Genomic DNA, 21,003 nt, shown 5'->3' with positions numbered 1-21,003 from the left:
ATCCTGCCAATGCAATACATTTAGAAGCTTTTCAGCTCTCCTTTCCGGCGCTACATTTGTCAAGTTTTGAGATTAATCCTAAGGATAGAAGCCAGTGATTTCTGCCTGTAGATAATCAATTCATTCATTCATTCAATTCATCTTTCCTTGCCCTATTTGTAGCACCACATATACCTATTTGAGTTTGTTAAGATGCAAAACCCAAGGGCAGAATATGGTAGGCCACCTTTTGTGTCCTGTTTAAACAGGTGCATAAAATGTACAGTATTTAAGTTTGCAACAAGAAAAGTGAACAGAATAATGGTAAATGTGTGGACTCCCCCCCCCCCCGAAAAAGACAGATTGGTTACAAGAATTTTTAAACAAATCCAATTTTGCTGCTGCAGTTAAAGTCCAGTAGAGAGCCCTGCTAGTCTACAGAAGTAAATATATCCCAAAATAAGAAAGACCAAAGGGTATATTTCAAAAGAAAAAGCCAGCTCCCTTGAGACTGTTTGAAAAGAAAAAAGGACAAAACAGCCCAATGTGATTCACCTTAAGAACCTATCAGCACAATCCTATTTCTATTCCTAAATAAGTCTGACAGAGTTCTTTATTCTCTAGAAGTACAATCCTAAGATCCTTTTCTGATTACGAAGTCCCACTGGATTCAATAGGACTCACTTCTGAGTCTGCACACCTAGGGCCATGCTTCACCAAAGTTTGCATGCATGGTATAAGCATCCTTGAGGTGAATGCAGCAGGTTTTTCCAGCTGCTCTCTCACACACATCACTCCTTTCAGAAAGAGTTATGTGGGACTCTTACAGATAGATGCACATTTACCTGGGAAGTAGCCCAGTCGAACACAATGAGGCTTATTTCCCAGTGAGCATGCAGTGCCTTCTCGCTACATAGCTCCCAATCCCTGAGAGAACAAGGTCTATTTAAAACAGTTATCGCCTGAACCACAGACTGGTGGGAGTCCAATAAGAGATTATATATGATCCCTTCCGGGATCCTACTACATGGTTCATGCAAAGTGGCTATCTGTGGGACTGTGTAAAATATGCAGCCAATTCTATCTGCATTTTTATTCAGAAGTAGGTCTCACTGGATACGCATAATAGATGCTAGAGATGCACCAAGTATCTAGCTGCAGAGTTTGTACAGTTGCAACCCTTACTCTTGCCACCGAAGTTCACACACCCTTTTTCTTTCTTTTTAAGCAATCTCGGCAGAGTTTTTAAGAGCCCAATCCTTTAGCGACCCCATCCCCAAATTTAAGCGCCGATCCCTCAAAACCAAATCCAAGAGGACTCACCCTGGGTGCTTTCCTCTTGTATCGGTTGCTGTAGTCGAACTTCTCCTTCATCTCATCCAAGCACTGGCCCAGTCTGGCTTTCTCTTCTTTGCCGGAGTAATCCTGGCTGAGGAGGATGTAGGCTCGCCAGTTGGCCGAGTCGAAGCCCCAGTGGCAAGTCCGGTTCTCCAGGGACTTGTGCGAGTGGATGACAAACTTGTGCGGCGGGTACATGAGCCGGCAATCGAGGCACTGGATGCACGCCGCGCCAGGGCTGCTATACAGCTCCGGCACCAGGAGCCCCTTGCATTTCCCGAAACATTCGTGGTATACCTTGAAGCTCCGCTCGGTCAGCTCCAGCTCGAGCGCGGCCCCGTGGTGGCTCCCGGAGAACTCCTTCTTGCAGCGCCCCGGCGGGTAGGCGCCTCCGTAGAGCAAGGCGTTGCAAAGCCTCTCGGCGTCCGTCTTAGTGATGAGCCCGCAGGAGGGCGCCGAGAAGGGCAGGATGCCCATGACTTTGAGGATCTCCAGCTGGTCCGCCGTGCAGCGGGAGCAGTAGATGTGGAGCTCGTCGCACACTGCGTTGATCTGCTGCAGCGAGAAGTCGCGCAGGACGGAGTTGAGGATCTGCGGCAGGCAGAGGCGCTTCTCGCCGCCCACCACGAAGCACGAGATGGTCTCGCCCTCCAGGACGGTCTCGCAGCGTTCGGTCGAGCGGTCTGAGGGCATGAAGAAGGGCCCCGGCATCACCGGCGGCGGCTGGATCGGCGGCAAGTGGAGCACAGGCTCCGCCGAGGAGGACGTCGAGGACGAGGACTCCTTGCCGTTCTCCCGCTTGTACAGCAGCTCCTGCGCCCAGCGCGCAGAGAAGGCGGCTGGACCACCCAGCGAGTTCATGGAGCTCAGATGAAACTGTTCCAAGGTCTTCTGCAGGCCGGGATGAGGCTGGAAGCTGCTCCTTACAGTCTCCATTTTAGGTTATTTTGTGGTGGTCTCCCGCCTTTTTATTCCTTTTTTTTTAAAAAAAACAACAATAAGAAAATAATAACTCCTCCTTTCTAGGTTTTTCACCAAAGGCAATGCAAAAAACTAAACCGAACCTCGCTTAAAATCTTTTCCAGGCTTCTGTTTTTCTTTTCCTTTAAAGGCGAGAAACGCCGCTCTTCTTAAATTTGTTGTTGTCCATTGAAGACGGCGAAGGAGAGAGGGAAGCCACTCAAGAATCTCATATTATTCGCCACCCAAAAAAAGAAAAACACGTTTCCTCCCGGTGGGTTACTTTTGGTCCGCTTTTCCAAACACCCCCTCGATAAGTTTGGGGTTCTTAGTTGTTGTTCTAAATGCACTGGAGCAAAAGATGAGCCAATCCAGGGGGAAAATATTTATATCTTCGGGGAGGGGGAGAGGAAAAAGTTATAAAAAGAAAAAGCGCACTGCCTTCTCAAAGAGTAGCTTGCCCTCCCACCTCCATTCAAGCCAGCAGTCTTCAGTTCACACAAACACACACGAGGCTCACACAAAACCGACCGATCAACCTCCCTCCCTCCCCCCCTCAAAAAAATTGCTAATAAATCTGTAGCAACAACGTGGAAAGGGGGCTGAAGAGAGTCAATAGCACCAGAGGGTCTTGAAAGATGTCCAAATAGCAGCGGCGTCGGCGTCTGGCGTCGGGGAAGTCAGCTCCTTTCTGTCCATGTCCACCAAAAAAATGTTTTTTAAAAGGAAAATAATAATGTGCGTGTGTGTGTGTGTATTTTTATATAGAAGGTCGATCTCCGGAAGCGGGATGATGTAGTGTGAGGCAAAGCAAAAAAAATAAAAAAATAAAATTAACCCCCCCCCCTTCCAAAATTCCGAGGCGGCTGCTACTGTAGCGAGGCGTCTCCTTCCTTCTTCGCCCCCTCTTGTTCTCTCTGCTACTCGTGGTCCCTTGAAACTGCGGGTGGGGGTGGGAAGAGAAGATTTCCTTTCTTTTAAAGAGTTGCTTCGTTCTTTCTTTTTCTCTCTGGCTGGCTTTGCTTTCCGCCTCTTCTCCTTTTCAATGTGGGAGCCGCGGCAGCTCACATCCTCCCAACTCCACGCTCCAGCCCAGACTGAGGGTGTTTCAGAGCTGAGCTAATGCAGGCAGGCAGGCAGGCAAGGCTGGCTGGCTGGCTGTGCACTCCTCCCCCTCCGCGCCCCCCCCCCACCTCACTGTTTGTTGGTGTCTGCCTCAGCTCTTGAATCCCAGCCAAGAATGTGACCAACTCCCCAGGCTGAGCTCTTCCAGGAACAGGCGCCGCCTCCCTCCGGCTCTGTTCTCATCCTCCTCCACCTCCACCTCCTCCTCCGAGCCGCTCTGCAAAAAGGCAAGCGAGACATAACACGCCTGCGCGCGCGCGCACACACACACACACACACAAACCGGGAAACAGAAGAAGGCGCGGGCGGGGGGCAGGCAGCCCAGAGCTGCGATGGGGAGGGTAAAGTGTTGGGTTCATAGACCTCGAGGCTGCGAGAAAGAGACGTGCGGTAGGGCGGCTCTGTGAATGAATTTGCGCTTGCTTCTGCTCTCCCTAGCTGTTGTTTTTGTGGGGGTGAAAGGGTTGTAGGGTGGGGGTGGGGGGCTGGAGCCGGTGGACAAAGTTTCATACAAGAGAATGAGAAAGCACTTAACAGAAGAAGCCCCAGGCTATGGGTCTGATGAGAAACAACCGACTGAAGTGGGTCAGGGTCTGGTCAGTGCTCCTGGGTGTCACTTACTAATTTACTGTATTATACCCCACATTTTTCTCTAAGGAGCTGAAGGCAACATACATGTGTCTCCTCTTCCTCATTTAATCCCCACAACTCTATGAGGCACGTTAAGTGGAAAGGCAGTAACCAGCCCAAGCAGTGACGTAGCGTGGGTTGTCAGCACCCGGGGCAAGGCAAGTAATTTGCGCCCCCTAACCCGGGGCAAGGCAAGTATTTTGCGCCCCCCCCCCCGCAGCACTGTCCCTCCCCCAGATAGTCCCTCGCTCTCTCTCTGCACCGCACCCCTGGCACCCTCCCCTCCACAGTGGGCGGCGACCCGGCGGCTCGGATCGGATTCGCACAGCCAGCACTGCAGTGAGAGTGAGTGAGCCAGGTAGGGGCAGAGAGCTGCGAGTGCGCCCCCCCCAGATGTGCCTGGTGCGGCCGGCCCCCCCTGCACCCCCCAAGCTACGCCACTGAGCCCAAGGTCACCCAGTGAGCTTCATGATATAGTGGGGTGATTTGAACCCTGCTCTCCCAGGTCCTAGTCTGACCACTGCACCACATCGGTCTCACTTGGGTTCCAGGAGGCACAAACATGAGAAAATAAAAGCCGAATCTGCATAACACTGTGTGAGTGCCCTTCCACACATATTTTTCCCCTGCAAAGAAAGCAACAACTATATGTCCACTATAATTAAGCGCATATATGTGTAATCATGTATCTGTGGAAAGAACTCCAGGGGTCACCAGTGTGGTGCCCGTGGGCACAATACTACCCTTGAAGTCTTTGCTAGGGTCCACAAAGCCTCTGAGCCCCAACACTCACTGCCTCCTTGATCATAAGGTAGTAGGGCTGCTATCTTTTAATAAGTTAATAGAGCTGAAGGGGGAAGTTGGAAGAGTAACACTCCTCACTACTTCCTCTTTTAGTTTTATGTACTTTTCAAGGTTCCGATTAATTCTGTTGTATCTGACCTTTACTCAATTTTTTTGGAAAAGCAAAGTGCATGGACCTTCTCCTTTTCTATCTCACTTAGTTGTGTTAAATCTGTTGGGTTGTATACAGCATTAGTCCTATTCAAAGCAGAGGCATTAACAGTAACATGATTCACAGGTCCATTAATTTGAATGGGTTCACTGAGTAGGACTTAGCTGGATACCATTCTTTGGATTTTCTGGAGTAAGCTGCTTGTGCAAGTTTTTGGCAGGTAACTATAAACAACTGGATTATCATATAAATGTACAGCTGTACATACAGACAACATTTTAAAATACTGATAGTTATCTAACACACCACAATAAGATGTGTATGTGTATGCAAAATGTGCAATAAAAAAAAGGATCCAATATAATATACCATCACATTATGGTTTACAATGTTCAGCATTTTCAGCCAGAGGCGGTGGAATTTGCAGTGTATGGGATTGGGAAGGCTAACCCTTCCCTCCTGGCCCTAAAATAGTCTCCTGCATTGCAATCTGGCTTGGAAAAAATATGTGCCCACCCTACCGCTTAATCTGTGCTACTGGCACTGTTACAGGTGTCACAAAATATACCTAAATACAGTGGTACCTTGGTTCTCGGACTTAATCCGTTCCTGCATTCAATCGAAAGCCACAGAAGCACTGGATGTTCGGCTTCCGAAAATAGCCTACCATAGATTCCGGAGTATAAGATGACTTTTTAACCCCAGAAAATCCTCTAAAAAGTCGGGGGTCGTCTTATATGCTGAGTATGGGTTCGCTTGGCAGCGGCAGCGGGCGGCGGGCTCTGCGCCGGGAGGAAGCCGCCCAGCGATGCTAGGCTGGCTTCGCTGGGTGGCTTTGCCAGGCAGCTTCCTCCCGGCATGGAGCCTGCCGCCCACTGCCGCTGCCCAGCAAAGCTGCCGCGTATAAGACTGGGCGTATAAATCAACCCAACAAATTGGCAGCTGCCAATTTGTGGGCTTGTCTTATACGCCCAGTCGACTAATACTCCGGAATCTACGGTACTTAAAACATTTTTGTTTACGCAAGTCTATCCAGACATGTAAATGTTAACATGTTTTAATCTCTTACTGTTACTTTTAATTATTTTTAAATCTTGTAATTGTTTTTAACTCTTTTTATTGATTATTATAATATTACTTCTATACTGCTTTTATTATAACCAAGTGGCACATAAATATTGTTAGATAAAGATGTAAATAATACTGCTGTAGTACGATAGTAAAATACATAATATGTAATTGTCTCTAACTAATAAACACTTTAGCATTGTGCTACAATTTAATATATATCATTTACTTAGCCCATGTTTGCTTTTTAATTTATATGCTTTGGTTTTAATACAACGCTTTAAAAATGAATGAAAACTATTCTAAAAAAAAGAAAGGTGTAAAAAAGACCTCTGCAGTTGGAAAAAAAGTTAGGTAAAACATTTGGAGGCAAAATTTCAGGGAAGGTTAGGTTAGTAAATTGAACATATTTCTAAGATAATACAGTAAAGCCCCTTCCCAATATTCTATATACTGCTTCAGACATTCATTTATTCTCAAATTGGTGTGCATGACAGTGATAGGAAAGATTGCCCCCTCCTGGTGTGGGTCTCAGATTGTGAGTTTGTATTCTCCACAATGTAACTTTCGAATACACCAGCATTTAACATATTTCTTCCACTTTGTTCTGAGAAACAAAATTCAATTACTTCAAAACTTATTTTACGGCAGAAACAATTAAAAAAACAAATATTTTTACATGTATCTAGTTGAATTTGTACCTTTCCTCAGTTCACATCCAAGATAAAGTCTCCACACTCTGTCTTTTTCACTAGCCTTCAAAATCAAGGTATCTTGAAACACCAGTATCAATATGGCAAAATACTGCCAAACTTGCCCCTGGATAAACTTCATTGGATGAGCCTATGAGAGCCTATACAGACCTCTACTTCACCAGATAGGAACTGATCCACAGCTATAAACTAGCTTTTGTAACTTCATTTAAACTTGCTTTTGAACATCTGACACAGCCAAAGAACAATCCAAAGAATTGCAATTCCAGTACTTTCAGTACAGAGGCTGAATATTGATCCCAAAACATTTTTTCCCTTTTACTGCTTCAACCCTAAGAGTCTGATCTTTGGTCCACCTTGCTCTGCATGATCTAAACTGATGTTCTAGGGCAGGGGTCAGCAAACTTTTTCAGCAGGGGTCCACTGTCCCTCAGACTTTGTGGGGGCCTGGACTAGCCTGGACTATATTTTTTGGGGGGGGGGAGATGTCAGAGCACCATGAGCCCCGGCGGCTGCTTAACTGTGTCTTGCAAGCAGCAGGGGCTGGCGGTGGCGGCAGGACGATGAGCGGTGCATGAAAGGGCTCCAGAGAGAAGCTGCTTAAAATGGTGGCCGCTCGAGCCTGCTGCCGCTGGCACCAACAAAGCCCAGCCCCCTTCCTCCTCTAGGCAGGGCGGGGAGAAGCCAGGAGGAGGGAGGAAGGAGGTGTCGCCACCGCCGTGTGAGGGAGAGGGAAAGAACATGCATGCTGGCGAGCCACATGGTGATTACCAGACCATCCGCAGGCTGGATCCAGTAGGCAATTGGGCCTGATCCGGTCTGCGGACCTTAGTTTGTTGACCCATGTTCTAGGGTTTCAGACAGGAGTCTTCCACTAGCTTTAAATAATGATGCCAGTGACTGAACCTTTTGCATGTGCTCAAGGATGCCAACAGGATTTCCTGGGCCTGGTACACTGTATGTGAATTGGGGGCCCTGCACTACCACCACTGATAATCTATTGGCTATCTATCTACACATTTTAACATAGACAGTCCTACTTCATAGGACACTTGGATTGCACAGTAAGTTCATCAAACCCCTCATGCTCCGACTCCTATTCTCTCCAAGGGCCCATGTGGCACAGATTCTATACTTTCAGAAGAGGGGTTTCCGGTAATAAATAGGCCATGTATATGTTTCTTCAAATTACCCCTTGAGGTACATACATGTGGGATACAAACACGGGTGGCTGTGACACCCACTGGGACTTGTAGGGCAGAAGGCAGGGTGCCCAACAGTAGACGGAGCCAAAGCCGAGGTTGGGCAGGGCTGACTAATTCTAGGCCTGTCCCCCATCCTCCTTGCTGAGTTATACAAGGGCAACGCAGTGACTACAGAGGTGGAAGTTGACAGCGAGGGCTCCCCTCCTGGCTGGCTGCAAGTTGGAAGGCAGGCAAATGGGAGCTAGCTGAGGGCAGACTGAAGGTGGTGGCGGGTAGTGCCCCATTTGCCGTAATGGGGAAAATAGACTAGCCTCTAGTGGATACAACATCACACTTACACAATCCATGGCGTTTTACTTAATGGCTAGATGTGCCAACCTCTGCTGAGAAGAAAGCAATGCATTTCTTTTTAGGAAACTGAACAACAGGAAATGAGTTGTCAAGAATCCGAATCCTTACTGCCTCCCTTTCCTTTTGTTAATTCATTCCCCCCCCCCCCTCTTGGGCTCAACAGTGTGGAAGGGGAAAAGGGAGTGGAGGAAAATATTAGAGGAAGGGCCCTAGCACCATAGTGTAGTTATTCCTGCCCTCCCACCCTCGTTTTTTACTTAAAGGCCAATCACTTCTGGAACACAAATGCTCTAGTAAACTTCTGAACTGTTGAACCCTGTGGTTGGTGGGTGGCTGCTTGATCTCTGCCTGCCAGCTACAGTCCATCCACAGTTTCCAAAAGGCCCAGAACAAAAACAACAACAAAACAACAAAACACATGCAGACACCCACAAAATGTTTACTCTTTCCCTATTTTACAAGGCAGCAGTTTGTTTCTGTCTTTCTCATTTCCCATCCCACATCTGGTTCATTTGGAGGGGGAAACTGCACACGCTATCCTGGAGAGTTTGCCACCCTTTGTCGCTTCCATGTCCCCAACAGGGGGAACAGACGTGTGTGTGTGTGTGTTGGCTGTGTCTTGAACAGAAAATGTGTGTGTGCATGCAAGTTGAGGGACAGAGGAAATATGCTCCCAACATCAGACCCTCTGCTACTATCAGTTGTTCAGGGTGAATGGTTGACAAGATGATTGGGCTACTTCTGGTGATTATTCTGCAAAACATTTTGGAGAGGGAAGAACTTAGGAGAAATCAGAGGGAAAGTAAGTAGATTAACCATGGGGATATAGTGGCATGTTGCTTGGCTAAAACACTAGAAGATTTCCCCTTAATAGTTACTCTCACGGTCACTGAGGAACATTTTAACCCATGGAGTCATATTTATGTGACTTCTTTGAAAGAGGAACGTTAAGAGTCTAATCCTATGCTTTACTCAGATGTAGGTCCCAGTATGCTCAAAGCTGCTTGGTTCCACGTAGCTGTGCGTAGGAATGCAATCCTATATCCACTTATCTGGGAGTAAGTCATTGAATTCAGTGGGGCTTACTTCTGAGAGGACATGTATAAAATATTGCCAACTAAAATGTCAGAAGGTGGTTTCTCTGGAATGCTGCTCTAACAGCAGCTGTAAGAAATTGTGGCTAGTCACTCACAGAGCATATCCCTTTTCAGCACTTCTGCACAATATTACTCACTTGCCCGCCCTCTGTAGCACCTGCCTTTTCCTATTGTACCAGTGCCCCCCTCGAGATGTTGTTAGACTCCAACTCTCAGCAACCCCAGCCAGCATGGCCAATGGTTGATGGGAAGGTCATGAGTTAGCCACCCCTGTTCTAAAAGCAGCAATAAATGATGCCTGAAAGACTGACTTCTTCCATACAGGCCCTCTTGGGTTTTAAGATTAACAGAGAGGGTCCTTTTGGCAGTTTCACCACCTTCAGAAGTTTGGGGTGGTAGCAGTGGTCTGAGACAGGGCATTCACTATGTCACCTCCTAAGTTGTAGAATTTCTTTCTCACAAAAGTGTGTCTGGCATTTTCATTATACAGCTTTTGTCCTATACTTAAGGCACACCTCTTTGTCCTGGCCTTTGACACCATGAGTCCATGAGGACCTACTTATTCTCCTCCATTAGAAGAAGCCAGGTGCTGCTCAAGGGAGAGTGAATGAAACAGGTGGTGGTGGTGTGCAATGCTGTTGAAAGGAGTATTTGCAAAGAGTGCCTGCAACATTCAATTTCTGAAAGTAGCTGCTACAGCCACCTAGAGGCTTCTGAACAGGTGCTTTGTTGGTTTGCAGGCTTTTTATCTGATCTGGCAAGATTTGAGTTCCCAGCTCATCTACTTAACCACTGCACTATATACCAACTTAGAAATTGAGCAAGGACAGCCTTGTGTTGGAAAGCAGGACAGTGTTTGCCCTCTCCTAGGATCTCTAGCCAGTTGGGGTGGTGGAGAGTCCTAACTAGAATTCTGGAGCATGTCACAAAATTTATGATCCAGATCAAGATGAATGAGGATGGTAGAATCTATTGTTATGACTCCACATGCACCTTTTCAATATATGCTTTCAAAATGCATGAATGATCTTCAAATACAGGAGGGTGGAGGGACGACATAGTGACTAGCTAAAAGCGCAACAACTTTTGTGTTGTGTTCACTTTTTGAAATATGGCAACCCTAATCATGTCACAGCTGTAGATCTTCACATATATTTAAAGGGGTGAAACTTAAAAGTGGGGGGAAACCTAAAACAGACCTATTAGGACTGATTATGCTCAGAGCACATAGAATTCTGAGCATCAGCAGAGGAAAAATTAAATGGAGTTTTCTGGAAGACAGACGTGGCTGCCTGGAGCACTGAACAGGAGTGCTCCACCCTGCAATATTTTGTTGCCTTCCCTATTTGATAATTTTTAGGCTGATGGCATCCTTCATTTTAATTTTATTTGCTAGCTCTTGTTCATGTTGGTATCCTGATGTCTTTCTGTGTCCATAATGACTTAATTATCATATTATCAATTATGTTGCTTTGAATTTTGTCAAGTAGCTCACCATCCCTGGGATTTCAGTGGAAGCTGGTCCATTACAAAGTAGGACATTGCCTCACCAGCCTCACTCTGCCCTCATCCAGCCCACACCCGCCTGCTATCTTATTTATTAGGGGGGTTCTGCTTGTCATTGGCTCTGGCTGCACCTACCAGTTGTCTCTGCGCTTTCTGCCCTACCAGTCCCAAACAGCATCTGGATAATTTCTAGCTCCTTCTTGGAGGTTGATACCTTTTGTTGTTTTATTGCTTCTATGCTTAAGTTTGGCCTGCTGGTTCTAATTCCTCCTCTTTCTAGGTTATGTCCAAACTTGCTCACTTTGTCCAATCAGCATTTGTACAGTATTCTGTTGGTGTCCAGCTTCAGGATATTCTCCCTATTGCTCGTCAATTAGGTTTTTGTTGTGCTGCTCTCTGGAAATTCCAAGTACTAGAATATTGCCAATGATCTCTTCAGAACTCCGTAAGATTCCATGAATTTATTTGAAAGAACTCCAATGCAGATGATATGCCAAAGGGCAGTCTACTAAATCTCAATTTTCCATATGACATGTTAAAGAGGGAGAGTTTTCATCTGCTTTCATCCAGTTTGATCTGCTAGACTGGGCATTCACAGCACTAAATACACTTGTGAATGATGTCATTGAATGTGGGCAGACTGTAATGTTTTTTTGCATGCTTCCTCTCTTCAGGTCTTGGGAATTCATGTTCATCAATATAACACCAGCAGATTTATTTTTATAGTGCACCCACTGAGTCTGGAAGTTCTGTAGCTCAGTGGTAGAAGATCCCAGATTCAATCTTTGACATCTCCCAGTAAAGCTGGAAAAGACCTTTGTATAAAACCCTGGGGAGCTGCTGCCACTCGGAGTTAACAATACTGTGCCAGATGAACCAATGGTCTGGTGCAGTAAAAGACAGTTTCCTGTAACCTTACTTATTTTGAGGCTTCATTCCATTTTTTAATTCATGCACAGCTGCTCCATGTAATAAACTTTCTTCTTTACCTTTGGTTTAATCATCAGCTATAATTGTCATGGCACATATACAACTGACACTATATTCACAACTGGCTTGGTGTTGGCAGCATCAAATGCCTTCAACCATGTCAGGAAATTCCCATTTGATACTCTGTTCAGTGATGTGCTTAGTTGGTTGATTCACTGTCATTAAGATTTTTATTACGTTTAGCGACCATAGCTACGACCTTTGGCCCCAATATTAACATAATCAGTATGTTGACCATGGAGATCTGAAAGCTAGCATCATTCCCTGTACCGGCCTTTTATACTCAGTATTCCTATTTCCCTGAGAGGTTCTCATATCCTTCTTGTTTTGTTGATATAACACACGTTAGTTTGTCTCCTGGATATTCTCTTTGATTCTCTCTCAGGGATACACTTTACTTCTGCTCCAGGGTCAATCTTAAATTTTACTGTAGTTTTTTTCAAGTGCAACTTACAACTACCAGGAGCAACACCTCGACACCTTCCACATCCACTGTGTCAAGAAGATTTTGAGCATTACATGGCAGGACAGTCTCAAACAAAGTCGTGCCCTCCCAAACCCACATTCCCAGCATGTTCACACTCCTGTCTCAGCAATAACTACACTGGCTTGGTCATGTCCACTGAATGGAAGATGACAGGATCCCTGAAGGATGTGATCTACAGGGAGCTGGCTTCAAGGCACCAGGCCCATTGGTAGTCCAACTCTGCGTTACAAAGATATCTCCAAACAAGACATGAAGGCCGGCAACATCAACCCCGCCGTGTGGAAATCACTTTCAGACAACTGCAGTGCTTGGAGGAGGGCAAAGAGAAGAAAAGCCATGTAGCAGCACAACAAGAAGCCTTCATCTGCCCCAACTGCAACAAATCATGCCTCTCCCATAACACGCACTGTAAACCTCCAATGGTTTGACTTCACCCCCAAAGGTGTACTCCTCTATTGTCTCCCGAGACAGATGGATGTCAACAAAACCCAAAACAATGATCCCATGTAAACAGTGACAATCAGAGGCAGTATGCTTCTGAATACCAGTTGCTGGGGACCATAGGAAGGAAGAGTACTCTTGTGCTCAGGTCATACTTGCAGACTTCCCATAGGCATCTGTTTGGCCACCATGAGAATAGGATGTTGGGCTAAATGAGCCATTGGCTGGTCCAACAGGCTCTTCTTATATGTGAAGGCATCATAGAATTAAGTTATAACCCACAGACTAGCATTGACAGGAGTACCTAACAAACTTTGCTTTTGTCCATGTTACTTCAAGCCAAGCAAACTGGTATTTTACCTTCTCCACTTTCTAACCCCACCCCACCCCCTCTTCCTGGTCAGCACAAAACCCCCGGGGCTTGTTGTGGACCCACACTGCTCTCCTACTAATGAATGCAACCTGTTCTGATGAATGTGAGGTTTATTTGTGAAGTCAGTAGGCTGACATTTCACATTTCTCGCCATAAATCTGTGCAACACTTTATTTTAATTATGAGGACATTTCTAACTTTTATTGTTTCTGGCAGAGGCATGAAAAATGAGCTCATTCATTAAATGAAGCATGCGAACAATTTCTTTGGGGTAAATAGTGCACCCTCCACAATTTTATAAATGAAAATGGGCGCATGCTGGTGTACCCCTATTCTCACATGGCCTGATCATTTTCCCAAACCCAACCTAAATATGACAAAACACTGCAAATGCTCTCCTCCACCTGCTTTATGCTGTTCTTACTCTGAAGTAGCCTGTCATACAATGGCTTCAGAAAGAGAGTTTTTAAAATTTGCCATAATAATTTCCTTTTCTTTTAAGGGCAGCATTTAAATTTCACAATGGATCCATTGTACTTAATAACTGCTGCTCAAGTATATCAGCAATGTTTACTATCTGGATAGGTTCCTGTGGTAGTTGCTGTGGGTCTGAAATGGAAGGGAAGGTTAACAGTATGTGGGAATTCTAAGGGCATGTATGATCATCTACACCAGGCATGAGGAACCGTTTCCAATCTGAGCACGATATTCCCTACTGGGCAGCCTTCCAAAAGCCACATGCCAGTGGTGGGTGAGCCCAAAGGCAAAAGTGTATCAGACTTGAGAAACCAGGGTTCAACTCCCTACTTACTCACTCTCTTTCAACCTAGCTTACCACACAGGTTTGTCATGAGGATCCTTGGAGGAAATGTGGGGTATAAATGTAACAATTAAACAAAATCAATAAATAAAAAATGGGCAGGACAACAAATGTAGATTTTACTTTTACTAGGGCTAGTTTCTACATCTGTAGTAGCCAATGGAGTGCTCTCCAGTTACCGTTGGGACTACAACTCCCACAATCCCTAACTTTGGGGCTTGTTGCCAGTGTTTAAGGACACATTCCAGCCGGGGGGGACAGGACCTTAAGGAGGATGCAACAGGAAGGCTGTGGCCTGGGGAGAGTCCCAAGGGCCAGGCAGAGAGGGCTAGAGGGGCACATGTTGGAAAATTGTTTGCAGTGCATTTGGACACTTCTTAATATACCATAACCAAATTATGCAGAATGATTTCTGATATCAAGGATCAGGTTTTCATCTATGTTTGAATACAACTGGAGACCGTTTTGAATCAAGATGGCAGACCGAACCTTTCAGAACTGCACTATTTTATCCAATGATTTCAAAACTGCATATATATATATTTTGTTTCTTTCTTAGAATTCCCGAGCATCAGCAGGTATGAATCTGCTAGTCTGTTTATAATTTACTATATTTCTCTAGTCATCAAACAACACATCTCTGAGGAGCTTACAATACTGAAATAACAGAACATTAAAATACAATGCCAACACAATAAAAAGCATTATCGTTAATGCTGCCAGTGCCATCCTGTCTACAAGCCTAAACTGATGGCAGACTGTGGAGAGGGAGGAGCTGTGGACTTGAATCTAGCCTCCTGCTGCAAGGCCAGCCCCCTTTCCTTACTTTCGTGCCCAGAGATCAACCCACACAGCTTAGTGTGTGCCAGTCAGGGAAGAGGTGTACCACATAAACTGTGCCAGCAGTGTAAATAGCTGCAGACAACGCAAGTGAGTAATGTTAAGTCAAGTGTAAAGTTAGCCTGAAGCAGAGGAGGATCTGGAGCTGGGACAAGCTTGGATCTAGTTGTTTACAATATTTATATACTGCTTTTTGAATGCTTGGTTGTTATTATTATTATTTATTGAATTTATATACCTGGAGGTCTCAGGGCAGTTCACAAAACAAAATCAAAATATAAAACCACAAAATATAAAATAAAAATAAAACAACAACCCAATAACCCCAATAATCTCCTTTCTTCTAACTTGAAGCCATTGGTTCAGGTCCTACCCTCCAGAGCATGAGAAAATAAGCTTGCTCCATTTTTGATCTGACAGCGAGTCCTTTAGATATTTGAAGATGGCAATCATAGCTCCTCTCAATCTCCTCTTATCCAGGCTAAACATAACCTGCTCCCTCAACCACTCCTCATAAGGCTTGATTTCCAGACCCTTGACCATATTAGTTGCCCTCTTCTGCACATGTTCCAGCTTGTCAATATCCTTCTTGAATTGTGGTGGCCAGAATTCGACACAGTACTCCAGGTGTGGTCTGACCAAGGTGGAATAGAGCAGTACAATTACTTCCCTTGATTGGGACACTATACTTCTGTTGATGCATCTTAGAATAACGATAGCTTTTTTTGCTGCAGCATCACAGTTTACTCATGTTAAGCTTGTAGTTTACTAAGACGAACTAGATGTCAAGATACACTAAGTCCACAGCATACCTGTGGTCCAACAAGCTTGTAACTATCAAAAAAAGAAATGAGACTACTTATTTTTGAGAAACCCTCCCCCTTCATATATATTTTTACTAGGAGCAACCAGAAGGCACCCTGATCCTGATCAGGATTATGACATTGGCTGGGGATAATCATTCCTCCCACACTATTTTCTTGCTGAAATTCTCTCCTATAGCTGCTATTAGCAGTTAAGAGGGCAAATGCTATCTATTGAGAGGTGATTTTCATCAAGAAAATGGTGTAGAGGCGAAAAGGTTAAATCCCCTTACACACACCATAGTCCCAGTCCAAATCAGGCCAGCCAACATCTCCTGCCTGTAAAAAAAAAAGGGGGGGTGGGGGAGAGAAAATCAAAATCACAGGATTCAAAGTTTCACGTCACATGTAGCTTGACCCTAAGCATGCCGTCTTATTGAACTATGCCTTTCTTGTTCATAGAGCTAGGGCCCCATTGGGAATATTGGCCTCTGGCCCAACCAAAGTTTAATGGAAACAGCTTCCTAATTGAAAATCCCATGCAGATAGCACTTTGGCATGTTTAATGACTCACACACCATGTTTTTACAGAAGGCGGGGGAACCCTTAGCAAAAGTTTAAAAATTGATTTTTTAAATAAAACACCCATGATGAAATGTGGCCATCTGTCTCTCCGCCCCCCCCCCCCCGGTGTGTGTGTGTGTGTGTGTGTGTGTGTGTGTGTGATGTTAGCATAGATGGCTTGCATTCATGTGGTATTTTTTTTATGAGGCATGAACCTGTAGGCTGAAAGTTACAGCCAGGTCTAGCACCAGTGGTCAGCCAGGTTGGGCACTAGCCAGGGGCCCCTGGACTCAGAAGGGACATCTCACTGGCCTGACCTGCTGCCTGCTCAGTCACTGCCACCGAGTCCCTTCTGGCAGCAATCTCATTCACAGCAATAGTTGTCTAGTCACAGACCTCCACCATCCTCCTGCTCCCTTACCTGATGCCTGGTCTCTGAGAAAGAAGCAAGGGAGCCTTATTTTTAGGCATTTTGAATGAAGTGGCTAGGAAAATGCCTGCACTGCTTCTACAGTTTCCCATAGCGGCTTTAAGAAATGCCTTTTGCATGCAAATTTTTTTTAAAAAATATCTCCACTGTGTTAGGAGGTAGTAAAGGTGCCAGCACTGTTGTTGCTATTGCAAAAGTGTTGTATGTGTTTTTAAGTAAGAGATGGGGCACAGGGGAGGGTAGAAAGAATGGGGACAATTGGGAGGAAGAGGAGGAGGATGGTGGCATTGCCGCCACAAAGAGAAGAATAGTAGTAGGGCTCCAGTGGCAGCCAAGGTTATCAGCTGGACCAAGCCAAAGGCTCCTTTGAAGTCCGGCACCATCCCAGGATAGGGATGTGTGAATCAGTCAATTTCAGTTTTTCTAAATTTCTCATTTTTCCAATCTCGTTTTCCACATTCCCACATCAGTTTTGCAATTAACAAACAAACAAAAAATAGTTGGGGCACAGGAAGTGGCTTTAAGCCTTAAAAAAAAATGACAACTTGAACAGGTTCCAAGGTGATTTTGATGGAATTATCTGACAAAATGCATATTCCTTTGCTCTTTTATCAGGAACCAAGTCACCAACCATTTGAATAGAAGCTGTGCAGCAATAATTGCACACATTCCCATGATTTTATTGGAGAAATGAGAAAATACAATGCGCAGGAACCTCAAGTCCAGCCCTGACCCAAAGCCGGGCACCAACTCCTCAGAGTTGCCAACCCTGAATCATAGAATTATAGAGTTGGAAGGGATCCCAAGGGTCATCTAGCCCAACCCCTGCAATACAGTAATCTCAACCCGTGGTCCTCCTATCCACTTTGAAACCAGACCAGTCCTCAGACTGGATTCCAGTCTGAGTGCCCACAGAAAGGCCCCAGTTGAGTCAAAGGTAGAGATCAAGACACCCTCTGCACCATCTTTCAAGAGCGCAGGCACCTAAAAGTGCAAGTCACAGTTCCACAGCAAAGTGCACACCTGAAGGCTAAAAGTTGTCATGAGTAAGGGAACTCCTTGTAATGAATTTATCTCAGAACACCTTTAAACACTGGCAGCTGGCTAGGAGGCTAGGCTGTATCAGCCCTTACTTGGAGGTAAGCTGTTAGTGATTGGCAGGTGTTTCATTCCGTCCATTAAAAACATTAGAAGAGTGTGCTGGATCAGGTTAATGGCCAGTCTAGCCCATCATCCTGTTTTCACAGTGGTTAACCGGATACCTGTGGGAAACCCACAAGCAGGAGCCACACTCAAAAGCATTGTCCATCCTGCAGTTTCCAGCAACTGGTATTCAGAAGCATTACTGCCTTCAGCCACAGTCAGAGTGCAGCCATCATGGTTAGTAGCCATTGATAGTCTTGACATCCATAAGTTTGTCCAATTCTCTTTCAAAACCATCCAAGTTGGAGGCCATCACTGCCTCCTGTGGAAGCAAGTTCCACATTTTGATGATGTGTTGTATGAAGAAGTACTTTCTTTTATCCGTCTTGAATCTTCCAACATTCAGCTTCACTAGATATCCATGTTCTAGTTATGAGAGAAGGAGAAAAACATTCCCCTGTCCACTTTCTCTATGCCATGCATAATTTTATAAGCTTTTACCATTTCATCTCCTACTCGCCTTTTCTCTAAACAAAGAAGTCCCAAATGCTGCAACCTTTCCTTACAGGTAAGTCACTCCAGCCTCTTGATCATTTTGGTTGCTCTATTCTGAACCTCTTCCAACACTAAAATATACTTTTCAAGGTGATGAGACCAGACCTCTGCATTGCTGTTGGTGGCCAAACATTCCTGAGCCTCTTAGTGCTTCTGAAGAAAGGGAAGCAAAGCTGAAGTTACAACGTGGTTTGACCTGTGACATCATGTTCCCAGTCAGTAAGAAAAATAAACAAAGCAACTATCGGAATAAGTCTCTCTTGGCCCCAAAGCAATCTTTTGATAAAGGGATGTGAGCATTTAGTCCAAGGGTAGGCAAACTAAGACCCAGGGGTGGATCTGGCCCAATCGCCTTCTAAATCTGGCCCGCAGATGGTCCGGGAATCTGCGTGTTTTTACATGAGTAGAATGTGTGCTTTTATTTAAAATGCATCTCTGGGTTATTTGTGGGGCCTGCCTGGTGTTTTTACATGAGTAGAATGTGTGCTGTTATTTAAAATGCATCTCTGGGTTATTTGTGGGGCATAGGAATTTGTTAATTTCCCCCCCAAAATATAGTCCAGCCCTCCACAAGGTCTGAGGGACAGTGGACAGGCCCCCTGCTGAAAAAGTCTGCTGACCCCTGTCTACGGCTAACTCCGCAAAGACTTTTATTTTGCCAAAGGATAGTATACTGTGTTTGCTAAGAAGGTAGGTGCTCTAGAGGGCCATTTTGCTACAAAGGGAGAGATTGCCTGGGACCTTACAAGGAGGAGATGCTGCCTAAGTACCAGTATGTGTTCTCTCAGACATCTTGTGGGAACTGCCCTTTGCTTTACTGGAAGGAACATGAATGTATGTGGTTTTTAATAGCTTCTGAAATGTTAAGCTTTTGTTGTATTGAATTCTTATAATAGGTATTTGAATTTGTGTGCCATTCTCTGGGAGATGCCTTGGGAGCCTTTTTTGGCTAAAAGGAGGCATATAAAACAGTAACATAACGTAACATTTTGAGAAAAGATGTGTGGTGGGAAAAACAGCCAACCCCCTTAAGTCTCCTTGTAGAAAGTTATGCTGCCAGAATTCCCTCTCAACTTTTTTGCCTCAAGATGGCAATTGAAAGTGCTCTAGATTCCATCTGCGTAGGACAGGAATTTTCAGAACAGCTCTTTCAGAAAAGGAAAGTTTTGCCTTCCCTCCAAGAAGTCACTAGGATCAGAGAAGTTGCAAAGCTCATTGGGAGTCATTCCACAGCTTCAGAGGCATTGCTTGCAAAGTTCCTGTTGCTTCCAAATGTGTTATCTCACTTGGTGTAGGAGAGAATGGGAGGACGACTTCCCATAACCGCAATGCCGAACAATGGAGAGTGTCTCTGAATCCACACCCTATTTTTAAAGCACATGACGTCCCCCAAAGAATCCTGGGAACTGTAGTTTAGACCTCACAGAGCTATAATGCCCAGCACCCTTAACAAACTACTGTTCCCAGGATTCTGTGAGGGAAGTGATGTGCTTTAAGTGAATCATGCACATTTGGCCTCAGGTTGGCTACAGTGATAACAGGATACTGGACTAGATGCTCCTTTGGCCTGATCTAGCAAGCAGGCTCTTCCTATGTTATTCTGATCCACATGAGTAAGGAGACGGAAAACAAACTCACATAAACATCAGGCATGATAACCTAAATAAAATGACTAAATGAGCCAACCACGTAGGTAGTTTTTTTTACAAAACCTGAATACTTAAAAATAACACTGAGAGCCAATGTGGTGTAGTGGTTAAGAGCGGTAGACTTGTAATCTGGTGAACCGGGTTCTCGTCTCCGCTCCTCCACATGCAGCTGCTGGGTGACCTTGGGCTAGTCACACTTCTCTGAAGTCTCTCAGCCCCACTCACCTCACAGAGTGTTTGTTGTGGGGGAGGAAGGGAAAGGAGAATGTTAGCTGCTTTGAGACTCCTTCAGGTAGTGATAAAGCAGGATATCAAATCCAAACTCTTCTTCTTCTTCTGTTCAGAACCCTCTGCTCCCTGCCACATTATTATCTGAATGTCCATAAGGTTCAAATGGTTTCATTTCTAAAAATGGGGTAAAGCCTGAACCCTGTTCAGAGGGGTTTTCTCCCTGAAAAGGAGCTGCCTGGGGGGGAGCAGAGAAATGAGGCTTGCATACACTTTTAAACAAAATAGGAACATCCAGTATTCATATGACTTCAAAGCATTGCTTTAATGTGCGCTGTAAACTTGGTGCCCTTCTACCTTGCCAAAACTCTGTGATCCGGCTCTGGCTTTCAGGTCTGTCTAAACAAACACACACTGAAAACACAGCATAAACTTTCACCAGCTGGACCTCTCCGGGGCTGACATTTGGTCATGACCATCGCCTCTCAATAGCTCCCCCCCCCTTCACCTTCCACCAGAGACGGGTGCCAAACATGTTCTAATTTCCATGTGTAATGTTTTACTTGGAAAGGATCAGTGACAACTGCAGGGAAGAAGTTAACAACCAGCTTCAATTGCTTGGAGTATGCCAGTACCGGGGGTGAGGGTGGGGGGATGGGAGAATGGAGAGAGCAGAGGAGAATCATACTAGAAGACCAAGCAAACTGAGGAGCACGAAGGGGTGATATTATAGACAATCACATAAATGTAGGG

General features: G+C 45.2%; 1 protein-coding gene across 4 annotated transcripts in view; it reads right to left on the bottom strand.

The window, feature by feature from the left end:
- Nucleotides 1-3,619, bottom strand: part of SKI (SKI proto-oncogene) — a 148,385-nt gene extending 144,766 nt beyond the window's left edge. Inside the window, exon 1 of one of the 4 annotated variants that reach the window (XM_083453917.1) lies at nt 1,303-3,619. In XM_083453917.1, coding sequence (XP_083310043.1) covers nt 1,303-2,253 — 951 coding nt within the window. In that variant the 5' untranslated portion in view covers nt 2,254-3,619. The remainder of the gene's footprint in view (nt 1-1,302) is intronic. The other 3 variants (XM_083453915.1, XM_083453914.1, XM_083453916.1) reach the window with 3 other exon arrangements.
- Between the last annotated feature and the right edge of the window lie 17,384 nt (nt 3,620-21,003).

Source organism: Podarcis tiliguerta, assembly GCF_965153285.1.
Source record: "Podarcis tiliguerta genome assembly, chromosome: 8".
NCBI lineage: Eukaryota > Metazoa > Chordata > Lepidosauria > Squamata > Lacertidae > Podarcis > Podarcis tiliguerta.
The sequence above is the reverse complement of the archived record's forward strand: the minus strand, read 5'-3'. Positions and strand labels throughout refer to the sequence as shown.